Below are 19240 nucleotides of genomic sequence, written 5' to 3' on the forward strand. Positions count from 1 at the left end.
TGTGCCATTCATCTGGCCTGTCACAATAGGCTTTTTTCTCTCTTTAATGCATCAGTTTTAGGTCCATGGATGGATGAGCAATGTCTGACTTTCTCTTGGTTGTTTGGTGTTTTGTTTTTTTTTTTCCCCCTGCTCTACATAAGGTTCCCAGCTACACATCAATTGCCCTGCATACAAGCCACTGGAGAAAGAAATATAGATGCAAGAGGTGGAGAGCCATGCTGATTACTTATAACCATTATGATCAAACCTATCATCTGCATCATAGCAGAGTTTACTTTTGCTGGATTGTTATGTTCTGTTTCAGAGATATCTTTTCATTACTGATAAAACATCAAAAGCCTTAAGACTTTGGCATTCATATCCAGGATAGTTTCAAAGTCTTTCATCAACACTTGAAACTGGATTAGCACCAGTAACTATCTTACATTCATCATCTGACAAAAAAAAGAAGTAGATGCACACTTGGCTGAGCAAGAATCTATGAAATGTGAATATTAATTAAAAAATACCATGCATATAAGATGAAATTTTTCAGCTTTTCTGCAGTAAGGTTTTCTTTAAAGTAATGAGTTGATAAAGGTCAAGATTGTGAAAGAACCAAAACACCAGTGTTGGTATATTCAGAAGCCATAAACACAGGAAACAGGTTAACAGATACATAGGGAAGGATAGGAAAATAAGTTGAATAGTTTGAGACAGGCTTGACTTATTTAAAGAGGTACTGAACAGAAAGAGACCCTTGTTACTCAGGCCAGTGTTTTTCCAATTTGCTTTCCTAACATTACAGTTTATTCCAGCACCCAATTTGTTATACGAGTGGGTAAGTCAGTTTTTAAATTAAGCCCCTTCTCAAAATATGATGAAAATAAAAAATGTCTTCTGGTTTGCAATACTTGAATATTAGCACCTGATCATATTTCCTTTTAATCACAGAACTGTATTAATCAGTTTGGAAGAGATCAATATTATAAGGAGCAAAAGTGACAAAATAATGATACCATAATGTACATATTCTTAAATGTGTGGCAAACACGAATATCACATCTTTTTACATTACCTATTCTTGTACCTAGACTTCAGTTTTCAGATGAAATATACTAAAATTCTCACTCAAGAAAGGAACATATTTAAATTACAAGAACTTTCATTGACAGAGACACACGTACTCAAGGGCAAGTTTTAGATGTTGAAATCCATGTACAAATTCCTTCACTAGAACAGAATCAATAATGTTAAAAAAACCTTAAGATATTATATCTACTTAATTTTCTTGAAGTACACTAATCAGCTCTAAGTTTTTCAATGTAGGAGAATGATTTGGCCCAGAGTCAGACATATAATAATATGTTATGTTTTATAATTAAAATAAAAAACATCCATTAAAATATCATAAAATTAATTAGGCAAAGAAAAATATATAGCATTCATTTCAATTTTTATATTACATCAACTTTGCCCATCTGGATGTGTCTGTAACAAAGAGCATGTTTAACCACACAATCATTGTTTTCATTATTTTGTTATTGGTCACAGGGCTGGCTCCAGGGTTTTTGCCACCTCAAGTGGCGGGGGAAAAAAAAAAGCCACGATCCCTCACTGCCGAATTGCAGCCGAAGAGACTGATGTGCTGCCCCTTCCCCTTGGCCGCCCCAAGCACCTGCTTGCTCCACTGGTGACTGCAGCTGGCCCTGATTGGTCATTTATGCAGATCATTGCATAATTTCAAATTTGAAATATGTAATTGTAATCAGAAAAGTGTTGTTTTTTTTTTTAACTTGTATCTGCTTCCTATGGGCCATATTCTACTTTTAGAGCTAAATCCTCAGCTGGTGTAAATTGATGCAGCTGACTGGAGCTATGCTGATTTATGCCAGCTGTGAATCTGAACCTTCAGTTGGCATGCTGAAGTACTGTTGATGCCAATGGGAGTTTGTCTGTGCAGACTAGTACAGACCCTAAGTGCCTTCTGAGTCATAGCCACTTAGTTTACTGACAAAAGCAAATGTTTATTACTGTCAGCACTGCTGAGCCAGTTACTGCAACTACTGGGCTGCAGAAAAGTAAGCTATGTTTTATCCTGCCTTATGCATCATCAACAAAATAATCTGTTAAATTCTGATTCCAGGATCTACATAATTGATGATGACTGATAAGGAATGAGCATCAAGGCTGAAAAAAGAGAGTCTGATTTTCAAATACCAGAAAAAGCATGCAGAGCTGGCAAATCACAAGCTCGCTCTTCCTCTCAGATATGGCTCTTCAATTCACATCACTGCATATGCTGAAAAATTAGCTGAAACAATGAGGCATGTAGACATATTTTAATACAACTGATTCATATCCTGATATCTTGTAGGAGGACTTGCAGAATTTTTCAATATGTGAAAAGGAAATTGACTAATATTAAAATAAGCTCATGATACTGATCTATACTGGTAGTTAAGTACTTATGTGGCCCCCTTAACCAAAGCATCTGAATGCAAGAATAGTGTTATAGGTTGTAAACAAATGTTTTCTCATTTGACCCACTCCTTTGACATTGGTATGACTTTTAGTACTGGTGGAGTATGCTACGTTTTACATTGGTTTTGTTTAAAGAAATAGATCTAGAAGTGTTTAAGCAAGGGCATATTTTCTCTTGGCCTGGTTCTTTGCTATGTGTAGTCATTTACACCTGTGCAAAGTAGCTGTAAAAACCTATTATACCAGAAATCTATATCCCTCTCTTACATCTACGTTGCATTGGTGTAAAAGACTACACAAAAATGTAAAGAAATGGAGAATCAGGTACTCTCTCTTAATGGAACATTTGTGAACGAGCATGACAAATGTATAATATGCCTCTAGGTTTTAATAAAATAGAAAAAAAGCAAAAAATTGCACTCTGGAGTTGTGGCAATTGTTCTTTATTAATACATAACAAAACAATGTTTTTCTTTGTCTACAGAAGTTTAACTGTTGACTGAAATTATAATATTTGGGAACTGATCCTCAGCATAACTCCATAGAATCAAGGGCCACATAAATTTACAGCTCATGAGGAACTTGCCTTTCATGTTTTTAAAACAAACAATAACCCCCCACTTCCTAAATTTACTCCTTTCTGTGGGTTTCTCAGTGCTTTCTGTCTCTAAGGTGTTTATTTTTGTTTCAAGTCTGACTGTCGAACCCTTACTCACATTACTGAACACTTAACTCATCAAACAGTCCAGTGTTTCCCAAACTTGGGACGCCGCTTGTGCAGGGAAAGCCGCTGGCAGGCCGGGACGGTTTGTGTACCTGCCGCATCCACAGGTTCGGCCAATCGTGGCTCCCACTGGCTGCGGTTCACTGCTCCAGGCCAGTGGGAGCTGCAGGAAGTGGCAGCCAGCACGTCCCTCAGTGCCTTCCAGCAGCCCCCACTGGCTTGAAGCAGCTAACCGTGGCCAGTGGGAGCCGCGATTGGCAGGACCTGCAGATGCGGCATGTAAACAAACAGGCCCGACAGGGGCTTTCCCTACACAAACAGTGTCCCAAGTTTGGGAAACACTGAAACAGTCCTATAAATTTCAATGAACTACTTGCAAAAGTGTTTACTAATATAAGGGTTCCTCAGTTGGGTCTCTAGATTAAATGCTTTCATTGCAGAACCTGTCTTCATTTTATCATTTACATCACTGAACACAGTGTTTAAAACATAAGAAATAATACTAAAATAAAATAATATATTGACACCTTAAGCTTCAGTTTAGGATGCTAGTCCTTACTCAGCTACCTATTTAGAATAAATGTTTACCTGAGTAGAATAGACTTAATATACTATCATTCCTATTATATTTTCAAAGCAACATACTCACTTTTATTAATTATGCCACACAACATCTTTGTAAAACAAGTAAATATTCTTACGCCCATTTTACAGATGGAAAAACTGAGTCAAAGAGCGATTAAGTGACATGGTTTTAGTTGCACAGCAAAGCAGTGATAGAGTAGAGATTAGAACCCAGGCTCCCAGTCCTGCACTCCAGTATTTCTCAACTGGTGAGTCGGCACCCTGGGGAGAATCATGAAAGGCATTAGGGAGTTGTGAGGTGTTGAAAATGATATTAGAGTTCTAAAGAAAAAAAAATCCAGAATAACTGTGGAGTGGCCAAAACCTCAAAGTTTGTAAGGGAGTTGAAACAGCTGCAGTTGTAGTAACTCCATCCCATTTGTATTCATGCAGGTGACTGTCTCCCACTACCTTGTTCCCCTCACTCTTACTGTTCAAAGACAAGTATTCTGTCATCTCAATACACAGACATACACATAAATTATATAAACTTATCACTGCTACTCCCTTTTGTCTTACAACAAATACAAAGGGGTCACAAAATGTTGTTATTTCAAATAAGGGGTCGCCAACCTAAAAAGATTGAGAAACAATGAGCTACACTGTGCTGTCTCTCTTGCTGTACTGTGAAATGAGTGTCAGCTTCAGAATCACATGCCCCAGCCCTAGCTCTGCTCTTGCCATGCAAAGCAGCCCTAATGCTCCTTTATCTAGCTGGTGAAATAGTTTTACATTGTTTTGAGTGCAGTTATGTAACAAAAAAAAGTCTACATTTGTAAGTTATACTTTCAGGATAGAGATTGCACTACAGTACTTGAATGAGATGAATTGAAAAATACTATTTCTTTTATCATTTTAACAGTGCAAATATTTGTAATAAAAACTAATATAAAGTGAGCACTGTACACTTTGTATTCTGTGTTGTAACTGAAAGCAATACATTTGAAACTGTAGAAAAACATCCAAAAATATTTAATACATTTCAATTGGTATTCTGTTGTTTAACAGTGCGAATAAACACAATTCGTTTTTAAAATTGCAGTTAATTTTTTTGAGTTAACCGTGTGAGTTAACTGCAATTAATCAACAGCCCTAACTGTAACATTAAAACTCAGGCCTTTGTGTATGCAGGGTCTCCATATGCCTATTACACTGTAACTGCTATATGGTTTGTATATCTTGTGTATTATGTATCTTTTATTTTGGTGCACTTTATGATATGATCTTTAAATGTAAATTCTATTGTGTTTTACTATGATTTAGGTATGTTTTTCTTGCTTTATTAGATATATTGTAACTACTTATTTCTTTTAAATAAATATGATTTTGTTTTTGAAAAATGTCTGCCTGTGTGTGTGTCAATCTTTGTCCTTTCAGGGTCAGCAAGCCTTGGTAACACCCCAGCAATTCCTTTAAAGCAAGTCACAACCTTATTACCCATTTGGACAGAATAAGTTGCGTAATCATAAGCAAACCACTCCTGGAGTGCCTGAAGTCCAAATTTTGGGGCAACAAGGGGTTCATTAACTCATCTAGATACTTGCCTAGTTTTACAACAGGCTACATAAAAAGTACTAGCAAAGTTCGTACAAACTAGAATTTCATACAATGACTTGTTTATACTGCCCTGTATACTGTACATTGAAATGTAAGTATAATATTTATACTCCAATTGATTTATAATTATATCATACAAATGAGAAACTAAGCATTTTTTCAGTAATGCTGTGCTGTGACAGTTTTGTGTTTTTCTGTCTGATTTTGCAAGCAAGTAGTTCCTAAGTGAGGTGAAACTTGGGGTACACAGGACAAACCAGACTCCTGAAAGAGGTACAGTAGTCTGGAAAGAGTGTGATCCACAGGGCTAGGGGAGCTCCTGGCTGTAACAAGTCACAGCTAGGGGGCAGAGCAGACCCTGGCGCTGTTGGGCGGTCCCTGGTGCAAGTGCAGCTCGCGGGCTAAATTGTCAGCCTGGCTTTATTCCAATTGCTGTGGTTGAATGACGTGCTCAGAATAACGCGATTTCCCCAGGGACAGAGCAGGCGCAGTCTCCCCCTCCCCCCGCCACAGAACGCCTGGGCTAGGGCGGCGTGAACTAAGCCTCCTCCGAGAGGCGGGGGGAGGAAGCGGAGGATCCTGGGAGCAGCGCGCTCATTATTTCCCGCAGCCCAGCGGCGCGCGCTTAGCCTTAACGGTTAGAGCAAAAGGGGAGGAGCCATCGCCTTCCATGTTGCGGGGGCGGGGCGCGTCAGCACCGAGTTCCGGTGCGGCTGCGCGGCGATCGAGCGGCGGATTCGAACGCTCCCGGGGCCAGGAAGGGGCGGTTGGACCCGCGCGTGAATTGCGCCCCCTCTCCCCCCGCAGCGGCGGGCAGGATGAAGCGAGCGGCGCCCCGCAGCACCCTACGGAACCTGATAAAGAGACACAAGCCCCAGCTTCGTCTGGCGGCCAACGCCGACCTACTGGTGAGGGGCCCGGGGGCAGGGCGGGAGGGGGCCAGGGATCTGCCCAGACGCGCAGCGGCTAATTCCTGCCCCTGGCAAACGAGCGCCCCTCCCCCAGCGACAGCGGCTCTGCAGCTTCTAACTGCCAGGCCGCGACGGGCGTAAGGAACCAGCTGCCCCGAGGGGGGGCGGGGATGGGACACCGAGGGTGGGTCACCCTAGTGCGAGGGGATGCGGGGCTGCGCCGCCCTTGGGGTTGTGATGCGCCCCCCATGTGTGACTGGTCCCTAGTTGCTCTGAGATTTTGTTTAACTGGAGAGTTGAGCTGCCCCTGCCTCGCTTGTGTGTCTAGGTAGCTTCTGGGTGTGAGCTCAGCAGAGGTGCATTACAAGGTGCTGTCATCAGGGACACCAGACTGACCAGCATATTGTTAATAGTTAGGCTTGAAAGGATTAGATTTTATTGGTAAATGGTTGATTTTGCTGTAGTACACAGAACCTAATGAAAAATATTGCTGTCAGTAATAACTGATATTTGCAGATGGGCAAAGTAAGAAAAATGCTACTTGACAATATTTAAGGATATATACTTTAACGTGTGATAACTTGGGTTTTAATGGCTATAATACTTTAATTTTTTGAAGCTCAGGGCAGGTCTATACTTAAAATGCTGCATTGGCTACAGCTGCACACTTTAGTGCTTAAGTAAAGATGCTCCTATGTCAGAAGTGGGCAAACTACAGCCTGCGGGCCACATCTGGCCCATGGGACTGTCCTGCCCAGTCCCCGAACTACTGGCCTGGGAGGCTAGCCCCTGGCCCCTCCGCTGTTGTTCCCCCTCACCCGCAGCCTCAGCTTGCCCCATCACCACCGGAGCAATGCTCTGGATGGTGGGGCGGTGAGCTCCTGGGGCAGGGTAGCTGCAGAGTCATGGCCTGACCCGGTGCTCTGTGCTGCGTGGTGGTGGCGGTGGTGTGGCCCAGCTCCAGCCAGGCGCCGCGGCTCTAGTGCTGCCAGCCACTGGTGCTCCAGGCAGCATAGTAAGAGGGACATGGAGGTGAATGGATAGAGGACAAGGGAGTTCGGGGGATGGTCAGGGGGAGGGAGTGTGGGACAGTCGGAGGGAGAGCAGGGGGTTTGAATGGAGGCAGGAGTCGCAGGGAGGGGCAGATAGGAGGTGGCGGCTGGGCCATGACCCTGTCCCCTAACCGGCCCTTCATAAAATTTACGAAATCCGATGCGGCCCTGAGGCCGCAAAGTTTGCCAACTCCATCCTATGCCGGTGGGGGAGTGTCTAGTGTTGGCCTAGTTAATCTATCTCCACGCTAGCAATGTTGATGTGAGAGAAGCTCTCCTGCCGACATAGTGCTATCTACACCTGGAGTTAGATTGGTATAGCTGTGTTGCTCAGGGGTATGGATTTTTCACACCGCTGAGTAACAGTTATACTGATATAAGTCTGTAGGGTTTACCTGGCATCAGTGTCTACTGTTTTTAAATTATCTGACATACCAATAATTTCCAGCAACTATGAACAAATAAATTAATAAAATTGGAAAAATGCTTAAAATAAATATTCATATTATCCATCAAAATTATAAATAAAAATCACATTGTGCCAAGCCTGTTTTATTTTGCAGTTACCTCTACAGGCTGATCAGATCCAGACCCCTTTGTTACAGGTACAGTATATGCAGTAAATGACAGACTCTGCCTCCAAAGAGTGTACAGTCTTTAATCTGTTGTTTCTTTTAGAAAGGCTAAACAGGCTGGACTTTGAGGGAGATAAGGTAACACTAAGAGGATGTAGGCAATTTTTAGCCAATCAGAAGCAGTAATTGCATCTTCCCACCTGCCTAGCTCTTATCATATTGCAGTTTTCCATATGTATTACTGCAAAGGTGAGTTAGCCATCAGTTAGTAACCATATGGTTATTTGGCCAACTTTTGATAAAATAACACACAAAACTGGTGTTTGGAGAGTTGTTTGTATATAGAAGCTATATTTTGGAAATGGGGACTTAGATGAGTGTAATGCTGTTGTGGGCCTGTGGTTGACTGTCAGTTAACTGAATTTTGGATAATAGAGATGCACTGCATGTATGCATCTTCAATTGTGCATTTTCTGGTAACGAGACCTGAATAACTTAGGCCTGAAGTTGAGGGATGGAATGCATTCCATCTAGTAATTTGAAGTGTACTAGTCACCAGGATTTCCTGGGTTCTGTTGTTCTCTATATAGAACAAGTACATCTGGAAATACTAGGTGGACTCAAACAATTGGATAGAAGTCAGACATCTACAGCTGAATGTTCAGAAAACAGGGGTCAACGGAGTTATGCTGAGGCTGGGATGTATGGATGTTTTGGCCACACTATTTGTTCTGGCTGTAGAGATGGGATGGTAGCATAGGAAGTGTGACAGTAGCTGTTAACCAAGGTAGGAGGATCCTTAGGTGGTAGGTTAATCAGACTTTATGGGAGTTTGTGCCAGTAGCACAAAGCTGCCCTCAAGCACAGAAGTATCTGGGTCTATAGTGTTTGGGATGAGAGTTGAGTACTTTGATCCAGATCTGGAAGTGCTTTTCACATTTTTGTTTGTAAATGAATTACTTATTTTAGAGGTGGAGGATGAAGATTTTTGTTTACTTTCACATATATAATTGAAGATACAAATTAGAAAAAGGTGTCTGAATGCAGTAGTACAAATTATTATACATTTACATGCACAAAATATTTCACTTTAACAAATAAAACAGATTTTGAATTTAACATGGCATTTGGCAGAATTTCTGAGACTGGGATTTAGTGGATCTGAAGCTAGATCTAGATATACCAAATAAAAATAGAAATAATCATGTAGAAATAGCTATAGTCCATAACCTTGTATTTTAAGGAACTGCCCTCAAGTCACTTGCTTAAAACAATATATGGCAGACTCAGTGCTCAGAATGTGACATTAAACTAATCGTTCTTGCAAACTTTCGTGTTAAAAACGTCTGTAGTCAGTGAATATACTTGCTGTTGTAAGGAGAAGCTATCTGTTTCTCCTGTGTTTTTAGAAGGAATGTCACAGGGTGATGATCATCCATGGTTGTCAAGAGTGTCACTTCTTTTGGCTACTGCTGATACTTTCTAGCAATATCAACTTCTATGAATTGACAAGCAGAAACTCAAACAGTTGATTTGTCTGGATGTACATTGGACTCTGGTAGAAAGAGCACAGGTCCCATGGTATAACTGTCTTCTTCCTAACAAGATTTGAAAATTGTGTGCTGGCTTTTCTATCGCAGTCAGTATTTGTGGCTTGTCTTTCCCCAAAATGACAGCATAATTTAGGGAGGATAGGTTGAACATTTCAAATATGAAAAGAACTATTAGCTAGTTCCTGAACTAGACTAAGGGCTAGGTCACAAAAGGACTTAAGCAGCTAATTGCCACATCAGGTGCCTATATCCCAGTATCAGGCCCTACTGGGATTCACAATACCCTGCTCAGCTGCCACCTCACCCATAGGTGCCTACATTTTTACAGTAAAAGTACCCTAGGTGCCTGTGTTTCTGCCTGCCTTCCTGCGCTCTGCAGCCCCATGCCAGGCTTCCAGACACCTAAGCCCCAGAGTGATGCAGGAACTGAGGAAAGATAGGTGTTCCTCTATGCAACTTGCCTGTGGGGCCTGATCTTTTAAGTCTGCTCAGAACTTGGAGACTGGATCAGTCCCCTGTAGGTGAGCTGGCACAAAATGTCTAGGGGTGAGAGGAAAAGGAGGCCTTATGTCATAACGTTTAGCCTGGTGGTTAGGGTACTCACCTGGGACATGAGGGGAGTCCCAGGTCAAATCCACCTGATGGGAAGAAGGGATTTGCGCAGGGATCTATCAATTCTCAGGGGAGTGCCCTAACCATTGAGCTATGGGATAGTCTGAGAGGGAGCGCCCTCTCTCTCTCTTGTTGATGCTCTTGCCATAGGTTAGTACTGGTGAGTACATTCTTGAGGTAGGGAGTGCGGCAGCTGAGCCCACTCTGCAATCACCCTTCAGCAGCGCTTTCTGCCCGCTGGAGCTGGAGCTGGGCCTGGCTGCCTGCTCCAGCCCATTGGCTCTTCCAGCTTGCAGATTGGGAAGAGCCTGCCACAGCATCATTTGACACGTGTTTCTGCACATGAGTGGGGCCTCACTCCTCGTGACTAGGGTGACCAGGTGTCCGGTTTTCGACTGGAACATCCAGTCGAAAAGGGACCCTGGCATCTCCCGCCAGAACTTGGAAGAGTGTTGCCATTTTCATAATGTAATAAGATACTGTAATGATAAATATTAACAATAAATAGTGTGTAATAAGCATGTCATAAAAACAAATTTTATATCTCCAAGATCACTGCTTTTATAATTTGTACTGAACTAAAGGAGAAAATCCCTGGAAATATTCATTTTTAGGAGAGGGTTTGCAAGACTTAACATTTTAGTGAAAGGGGTTCACAAGGTGTTGGTTTGGGAACCACTGGTGTACATAGTTTCTACACCAATTTAAGGGATTTTTCCCATTGATATAAGTAATCCACATCGCTTAAGAAGCAGTAGCTAGTTTCAGGACCCAGTCTCTTCTGTCCTGCATCATCTATCTTTCCACTCACCACATGCCACAAGTATAGTAAAAATGTTTTTCGGTTGACCTAGAGGACTTGGATCTCTTGTAAGGTCTCAAGTTGTGGAATTGCAGGCTCTCCTCCAGTTTGAAGTAATGGTAGAAGAACAATACCCTATTTGACTGCTTTATTTTAGAATTGCAGACATGTATCTGAATTACAGAAACTACCTCGGATATCATCCTGCCCTCCTTGTTTGCAGCATTGGTGCTGAATTTTAAGAAATAGATCTTGGTCTATCCTTTCATTCCAGGTAAATCCTCCACTGAGCAGTATAAGGCACACTAGCAGGACAATTTGAAGAAGCTTGTACTGATTCTTTCTGTACTTTTCTCTTGGGGTAAAATGGAGGTGTTTACTCTTTAATGTCGCCATTTTGGCAGCTTCATGCTTACAAATATTTTTCTAATTAATGGGAGTTCGGTGTATTATAATGTGGGGTCATTGCTGCAAATGAGTAGTGTAGAATTTTGTCTTGTATAGTACCTTTTCTGCTTGATATACTAGTACACCTCTATCCCAATATAATGCAACCCGATATAACACAAATTTGGATGTAACGCAGTAAAACAGCTCTCCAAGGAGGCGGGGCTGCGCGCTCCAGCGGATCAAAGCAAGTTCAATATAACGTGGTTTCACCTATAACACAGAAAGAATTTTTTGGCTCCCGAGGACAGTGTTATATCTGGGTAGAGGCATATAATATACAGTTCTTCAGTGACTGGATGAAATGTGTGTGCTTAGGTACTTAGCAATAACTCACCTGCTTGGACATTCCTATCAGTTTTATTGAGGGGATCACTTTTTTTCTTTTTTCCATTCCACTTGGCTTGGCCTAGTCTCTTTTTTAAAAAAAATTTTTTAAATTATTTCTGAAATATTTATTATTATTTTTATCTGTTTTATTGAGGAACACTCTAATTTTACTTATACTGGTATATATATATATTTTAAATCCCTGATTGCAGGGGAAAACTTCTCAAAACTGGGAAGACATTGCTATTAAAAATAGAATAAGAACACAACTGGTCAGAGAAAAAGCCTCTTTAAAGATGGCTTTCAAATGAAGATTTTTACCTTTTGATGCTACAGTAGAGTATAGATGTCAGCAGAAGGAATTCATTTTTCAATTTCTTTAAGAATTTAAAATGTGGAAAGTTGGAAAATGGTAACTACACAAAGTTTAATCCCCATGTTATGTTGAATAATCCAGGTTCTCATGCTGAACATTTTTTTTAGTGCCACTGTTGTCTGAATATTTCAAATGGTCTCTGCATGAGTAGTTAAATTTTTTTAATCATATTAAAAATGGCTTTGATAGTTTGCCAAGCAAACCTGCAAGAATGTCTGCTTTTTATATAGTACATATATTTATGTAAAAATTGGCATGATTTGGAAATATCTGTTGCATATTAATACTTCTATAGTTCAGCAGATTAAAATAATTCATCCATGTGGTATGCTAGCATTAAAAAATATGCTTGTCCTCAACAGTAGAACCTATGTGTGTATTGTATGTCTATTACCAAAGTATTTCCAGTAAATAAACTCTGAATTGTATTCTTTTCTTGTTATATAATTTTCTAGCTTTGCAGAACAGATATCGAGAGAAATAAGCAAGAAATTGCTTTTATATGTTTTATGCTGACATGATATGAAGGAAATATTAATTAATAAGCATATTTCAGCTGTCTTTCCTAAACTTTCTGGTTGAGAATACATTTTTTATCTTGTAGATTTTATATAAATCTCACAAATGAAAGATTTTTTCTAATCTTTTCCTCTTCTAAATGAAATGTGTTAAGCATTTTACCCTCTTTTAAAATTCAACCATTAGAACATAAGAATGGCCATACCGGATCAGAGCAAAGGTCCATCTAGCCCAGTATCCTATTTTCCGACAGTGGCCAATACCAGGTGCCCCAGAAGGAATGAACAGACCAGGTAATCAAGTGATCCATGCCCTGTCGCCCATTCCCAGCTTCTGGCAAACTTTTAAAATACCATTGACCATCTACTATCCTATATCAGTTTAAGCTAGTCACATACAATAAAACCTCTGCAGTAGGAAATAAGTGTGTAGTGGGACATAATATGAACTCAAATGTGTATAAATTTATAGCTGAAAACTTATAGACCCATGTCTGCCCTTGATCCATGACTGAATTTCCATTGCTGTCAATGGAAATTACACGTAGGGGTTAAGAGCAGTGTATCATGGTCTTAACTGTGCTGTATTAAGATTACAGGAGTGGGTTTACTCAATTAGTCCATTGAAGTTAATGGGGCTACTTGTGAATAAATGTTTTTAGGAATTAGGCCTCTGGTGACTGGCTATTTTAAACTGTACAATCTGTAGTTTTAATTTCTCTTTTTTTTCTCTTCCCTTTGAGAACTGAGAGACTACATTTATCAAGAGATTAATTTTTAATCACTTGTTTGGCACTTGCATCTTATGATTTTAAGTTCATCTTTAAGAAGCTATTTGTTTTGAGAGGAGCTATTCCATTAATCAGTGGGGTATAGTCTATTCTTTGTTTGAGATCTGCTTGGTTCAAGAAGAGATGTGCGTATTTAGGGGGAGATGAGGGAGTTTGTTATGGCTCCTTTATGCTAGTCCCATCATAAATTAGATTATGTCTACACTCTCACTTCCGTCAGTATAATTTATGTCACTCGAGGTTGAAAAAGCCACTTCCTGAGCAACATAAGTTACACTGACCTGAGCGCTGGTGCGGACAGCACTATGTCGGCAGGAGAACTTCTCCCACTGATATAGCTACCACTGGTCGCGGAGGCTAGGGTAATTAAGCCTATGGGAGAGCACTGTCCCCTCAATTTAGAACAGTTAAGTTAGAGAGTTTACAGTGGCACAGCTGCGTTAGTCCAGCTATGGTGCTGCAAGCTGTCTACTGTAGCCATAGCCTGAGGGTTGAGTATTGATGGAGCAGAGCACTACCCCTTCATTAATGTCATCTGCAATATGGACAGGGTGTGAGGGATAATTTCATTTGACCCAGGAGACAGGTGCTGCTGCTTTGCACTTCAGGATTGGAAATGAGTCTTGGACTAACATAGGGAAAGAATAGTCCACAAACTAATTTGGGAAAAACTTGGTGATGGCAGGGAAGAGTTAACTGGTCACATGGTACTAATTGCTGCATTTCCCCCCCCCCCCAACTACTAAAGAATGGTCAGATAAAGAAAAGCTGTCTCTGAAAATAATTGTAGGTAAATATTCAGCACAAAGTGAGAGGGCTCAAGGGAGATTCATAAAATCCAAAGTAAATACAGGATTTTTAGTTACTGACAAACTAAATGACTACATGGTTTGAATGAGAAAGTGTAAATCCTAGTCATAGACAGGACTTTTTTAGGAAAGTGTTGGGAAACACCAAAATATATTATGTAGGAGCCTGCAGGAGTGTGTGTGAGGCTTTTTTTTTTTTTTTTTTAGTATAGACACTTTAAAAAAGTTTGACTAAATTGAAGCTGTGTGCAGGACATTTTTGGGGCAAGAAATGTTCAGGGTTAGAAAATTAAACTGTAGCTAGGTAATAGAGTTTTCCCATAAAACCCTTCACAGGAATTCCATAATATTTTGCAGCATCTTTCGAGTTAAAGGATTGATACTTTATTTTTAAAAAGGCATTTGCTAAATCAATATAAATGATAGTTTATAAGCATTTTATTGGAAAACTATTTGACTGCATTGATGTTTTGTTCTTCAAAGGTGCATTTGAACTTCTTACTGTTTCTCCATCGATTAGCAGAAGAAGCCAGGGCAAATGCTTTCGAGAACAAGAGTAAAACAATTAAATCTGAACATGCCATGGTGGCAGCAAAGGTAATAAAATAAAAGTTGAAATTTCTCTCTCCCGTCTTTGCTTAAACACTTAATATTAAAAGTTTACTGATAAGGTTGCATAGTTACTATACAAAAGCCAGGATATACAACAGTAAAGATTCCTAGAGCAATGTTATCTTTGCTATGTTTTTTATTTATAAACAAAACATTTAAAAAAAATAAAACAACCCTCAAAATACCTTAATCCTCGGGCACCTTAACAATAATAAAAAAGTCACAATGTTGTAAAATCCACTACAATAACATCAGATAAACTGACCGCACATCAACATACTCTCCATCTCTTCCCATAATCTCAAATTTAAAAACTTTCCAAAATGAAGACCATTATTTCCCTGCCCTTTGGTCTCTTGGGTGTGGGGAGTGATGATCTTGTCCTTGGTCTGGAAGAGTCCATATTTGCAAGTGCCATAGTGAAGGGGTGTTTGTGGAAAATGCTATTATATCAAGGGAGCTGTAGGTTGAGTGGCTCTGCTGATCTTAACTGCAACAAGGGGCGGGGAGGGATAGCTTAGTGGTTTGAGCATTGGCCTGCTAAATCCAGGGTTGTGAGCTCTATCCTTGAGGGGGCCATTTAGGGAACTGGGGTAAAAATCTGCTTTGAGCAGGGGGTTGGACTAGATGACCTCTTAAGGTCCCTTCCAACCCTGATATTCTATGAATGCACGTGAGTCTGTTGCCAGTGGGGAGGTGAGGAATATCATCTTGAGCCCAGGCTAAGAAGGTGATCTGAGAGAGCTTCAGAAGTAGATTGCATGAAACAACAAAAAGCAGTTCAAGACAAACATCAGCAGAAGGCATCTGCTGCTCCTTCCAGTCCTAGACCCTCACTTGTTTCTCTCTCTCCCTGCCCTGTTCCCTTTAGGCAAGGGAGGCACTGAGTGGAGTGTGGGAGAGGAACACTTAAGGGTAAGCCTCATCCAAAACTCAATCTTTCAGATGCTGAGTCACCTTAGTAGGACTGGAAAAAATGATGCCACTCAGCTTTAACATATTGGAGGCCCAGCACCCTATGCTTGCTAAACTTTCTAGTCCTATTTTTCTTGTAAAATATTTGCTGGATATATTTCTGCTAATATATTTAATACAAAATATAGAAGATGTGCAGTGTGGCCATGTTAAATATTGCAGTTAGAATCTTTTAACTGTGTAAATCTTAACATTATTTAAATATCTTTGCTCTTCTACTTTTTTAAGTGAAAAGATGAAGAAAGAAGAAATTGCATTGTTTTAATAATGATAACGCTTAAATGATCCCAGTTGGGCTGAGAAGTAAATTTCTCAATTTAAACTCTAAACCAGAAAATGCCTATTCAAAAGTTTTGGTGCCCTTTGCGTAAATTAAAAAAAAACAACAAAAAAAATCACAAACAAAAATCAAGCCATAACAGCAGTAAAATCACATTTTATAACCTCTTGTGCTATCTAGATATAATGGGGTCAGAGCATTAAGGGATGTGGTGAGAGCTTTGAAGAATGATTTACACTTCTGGGTTGTCTCTAGAAAACATTTGTTCTAGAAAGTTTTGCTTTTGAAGTTGCATTTTGTCTATGTTCTGTGATATGAATTTCAATATGACTGATTTTGTTTACTTATATGCTCACTGTGATTCAATGTTGAGTATATGTTCCTTCACTTTCACAGGTTATCTTAAAGAAGAGCAGAGGCTAGGAAATCAAGAAGTACTCTCTCTAATCCTGCTTGCTTTACCCAGTGTAGAGATCCTCAGCTGGTATAAATAAGCATAATTTCATTTGTCAGTTTACCATTGAGGAATTGGGCTCATAGTTTTTAAGAAACATTCATGTTTATATGTGAGATGCATTCCTTTATACATGAGTCTCTTACCAAAGCACGAGGCAAACACTTGTGAAAGTAGGGGTTTTTTTTGGTTTTTTTTTCATAATGTAAGTTTTCGGCTGCATCTTCAACTAAAATACTGGGAAAAGCCTATAGCATTTCCCTTCCATGTGTTTACTGTAGTCATATTCCTAATTAGAAAGTGTTTCTTCTTATATTAATCATTCTAAGTGAGACTTATTAATAAGGAGTTTACTCTGCATGTCAGTTTAGTTCTTCTTGTTATACAGACAAAATGTTGGCTTCTTAAAGAAGACTGACAGTCTGACAATGTTGCATCAAATATCTTGGTTTCAGATTGTTTATAAAGGTCTCGTTTCACAGCCTTAATTAGTGAAATACTTGTGCTGTTCTCTAAAATTTACTTGAATAAACATTCTATATTTTTTGGGACTGGTAATGGGATATAGAAGCTTTATTTTTAGGTGGTGCCCTAACTTCTCCCAAAATTGCTCCATTGACTATCCCGTGGTTTATGTCAAATAAGCTGATGTTCCTAATTCAGGTCCTTGTGGACAGGTGCACTTCATAAAAATAACCACTACAACTGACATCAATTGCTATGCTTGAAATTAGACCTAGAAGAGACATCAAGGATCAGCTAGGCATGGATACTATGCTGCTCTCTGCGCCCTTCTTTTCTCTGGGTTGAGTCTCAGTGGTGTGTGAATATGTTGTATGTATTTTACATATATAGTGCTTCAATTTCAAGTGTCTGGAATCCTTATGAAACTCTACTTTTAAAAATGTAGACTTGTATCTTATTCTTTCGTGTGATAACACTTTGTTCTTTTGTGTTACTTTGATTTATGTAACATTAGTTAACAGTGCTTCATGTATGCATATCAGTTAATTATTTTTCATTGAACAGAAATATAAATAAATAAAAGCTTTTTGTATAACATGGTTGTGTTGAATTGTCTTATACTGTTAATATGTTAACAGGAGTCAAAGTATGCAAAGATAAATCGAACAGGAATTATACCAAATGAAAATATTCAGATCTATTTAAGCAGATTGTAGTAAAATTTAAATCCAAATGCATATAATGTACAAATAGCATGCCTCTTAGTATATTTTAAATCCTGTATTCTAGTACAATTTGGTGTATTCTTATGGTAAAATACCTAAACTGCTCTTCAGGAGTTTTTAAAAGTTTTATCCATAACAGTATACAGGGAGGGGAGATGACTTCTGTCGGGTTCAGTTATTTCGTTTTGTGGTGTTGCTCTTCAGTACCATTAGCTTGTGGATGGGGAGAAAGATGGGAGAGATGCTCAATAGCTCTCCCTGTATCATTCAACTCTTCTCTGCTCTGGTACCACTAGATGAGGATGCAGACGGGAAGAGGAAAGATGCTAAAAGTCTCCTCCTTGCTCTACCCACTTTCAGTGCCACTAGCTGGTGAGTGGGAAGAGAAGGTGCTCCAGTGCTTGGACTCATGTCTCTCCTTTTTCCTCTCTTTTATGTTCATACCTATAATGAAAAGTGAGGGGGAGGATGTGTAGTAGAGGGAAAGCTGAGGGGACAGTAAGTCATGAAGGAAGCAGAGGGAATGAATGGAGGGATATTGAGCCAGTATGCCTTAGAAAGACCTTAATAGAAAAGGTCTAAGGCAAAACTAAGTTTTCTAGTATTTTGTCAACCGCCATGTATCTTTTGCCTACCATCAGGACAGCCTTCCCTGGGTGCAGTTCAGAAGATGATAGTTATTTGCAAAACTAGTGCACCTGAATCTCCAGCTAAACCCTATATTCTAGCAAATTTGAATAATCTGGTGTATAGTTAAGTTGTTTAGATTCAACCGTGCGCTTTTTATGTTTCCAAGGATTGTCAGGCAGAAATGGTATGACGTATTGCAAGAGGCTATATTCATATATAATATAGAAAAAGTACTCTCTTTTGTGGTGGTTGAGAAATTATATGAACATATAATTAAGGTATAAATGTGATAAAGGTGATAAATATGCACAAAAGCAAGAGTTAAGGTTACAGAAACAACATGAACAATGACATTTCCTACTTTTTGAATGCTTAGTTGTACAACTATCTTTACATCCTCTTAAAAATACTTTTGTGTTTGGCATTTCCTAGAGTTTTATAAAAGCTAAATCTGTTTCATTCTCTAGAATCTGGCTTTTGAAGCACTGCTGGCTTGCAAATATTGCTAGAGGTGCGTGGAAATTCTATAAATCTGAAACTGACTGAACACGCTTAGATTCTGTCCCAGGCATATTAGGAGGACATGGGAAGAAGCCACTCTTACAAAGCTTAGTAGCTTCTCTGCCAGGAAGACAAGGCAAAACTCTAATTTTTTTACCCTCTTGAAACACTGGACAATGTCCCATGTTCCCACTACCAACACCTCAACACACAGAACCTTTCCACAGACCCAAAGAAAACCCAGAAAAGGCCAATACAAATAAAGTACATTTTTAAAGTGATTACCAAAATATATTACAAAAGAAAAAAATACACAGTGCCCTCAAAACATCCCTGCAAACAGAGACCTGGTCTACACTGGGGTTTGGGGGGATTGATCTAAGTTACACAATTTCAGCTATGTGAATAACGTAGCTGAAGTCAACGTACTTAGATCAACTTACTGTGGTGT

General features: G+C 39.6%; 1 protein-coding gene across 2 annotated transcripts; it reads left to right on the forward strand.

Annotated features, from left to right (window-relative positions):
• Positions 1–5924: 5924 nt before the first annotated feature.
• Positions 5925–17530, forward strand: CENPW (centromere protein W). Of its 2 annotated transcripts, XM_030556248.1 has the most exons (4): positions 5925–6279; positions 14631–14744; positions 15631–15674; positions 16411–17530. In XM_030556248.1, the coding sequence occupies exons 1-3, from the start codon at positions 6190–6192 to the stop codon at positions 15670–15672; spliced, it is 246 nt and encodes an 81-aa protein (XP_030412108.1). In that variant the 5' UTR covers positions 5925–6189; the 3' UTR covers positions 15673–15674; positions 16411–17530. The 2 variants fall into 2 exon arrangements, with proteins under 2 accessions (XP_030412108.1, XP_030412109.1); XM_030556249.1 differs by lacking the exon at positions 15631–15674 and having other exon boundaries at positions 5949–6279.
• Positions 17531–19240: the final 1710 nt, after the last annotated feature.

Source organism: Gopherus evgoodei, chromosome 3, assembly GCF_007399415.2.
Source record: "Gopherus evgoodei ecotype Sinaloan lineage chromosome 3, rGopEvg1_v1.p, whole genome shotgun sequence".
Taxonomy (NCBI): domain Eukaryota; kingdom Metazoa; phylum Chordata; order Testudines; family Testudinidae; genus Gopherus; species Gopherus evgoodei.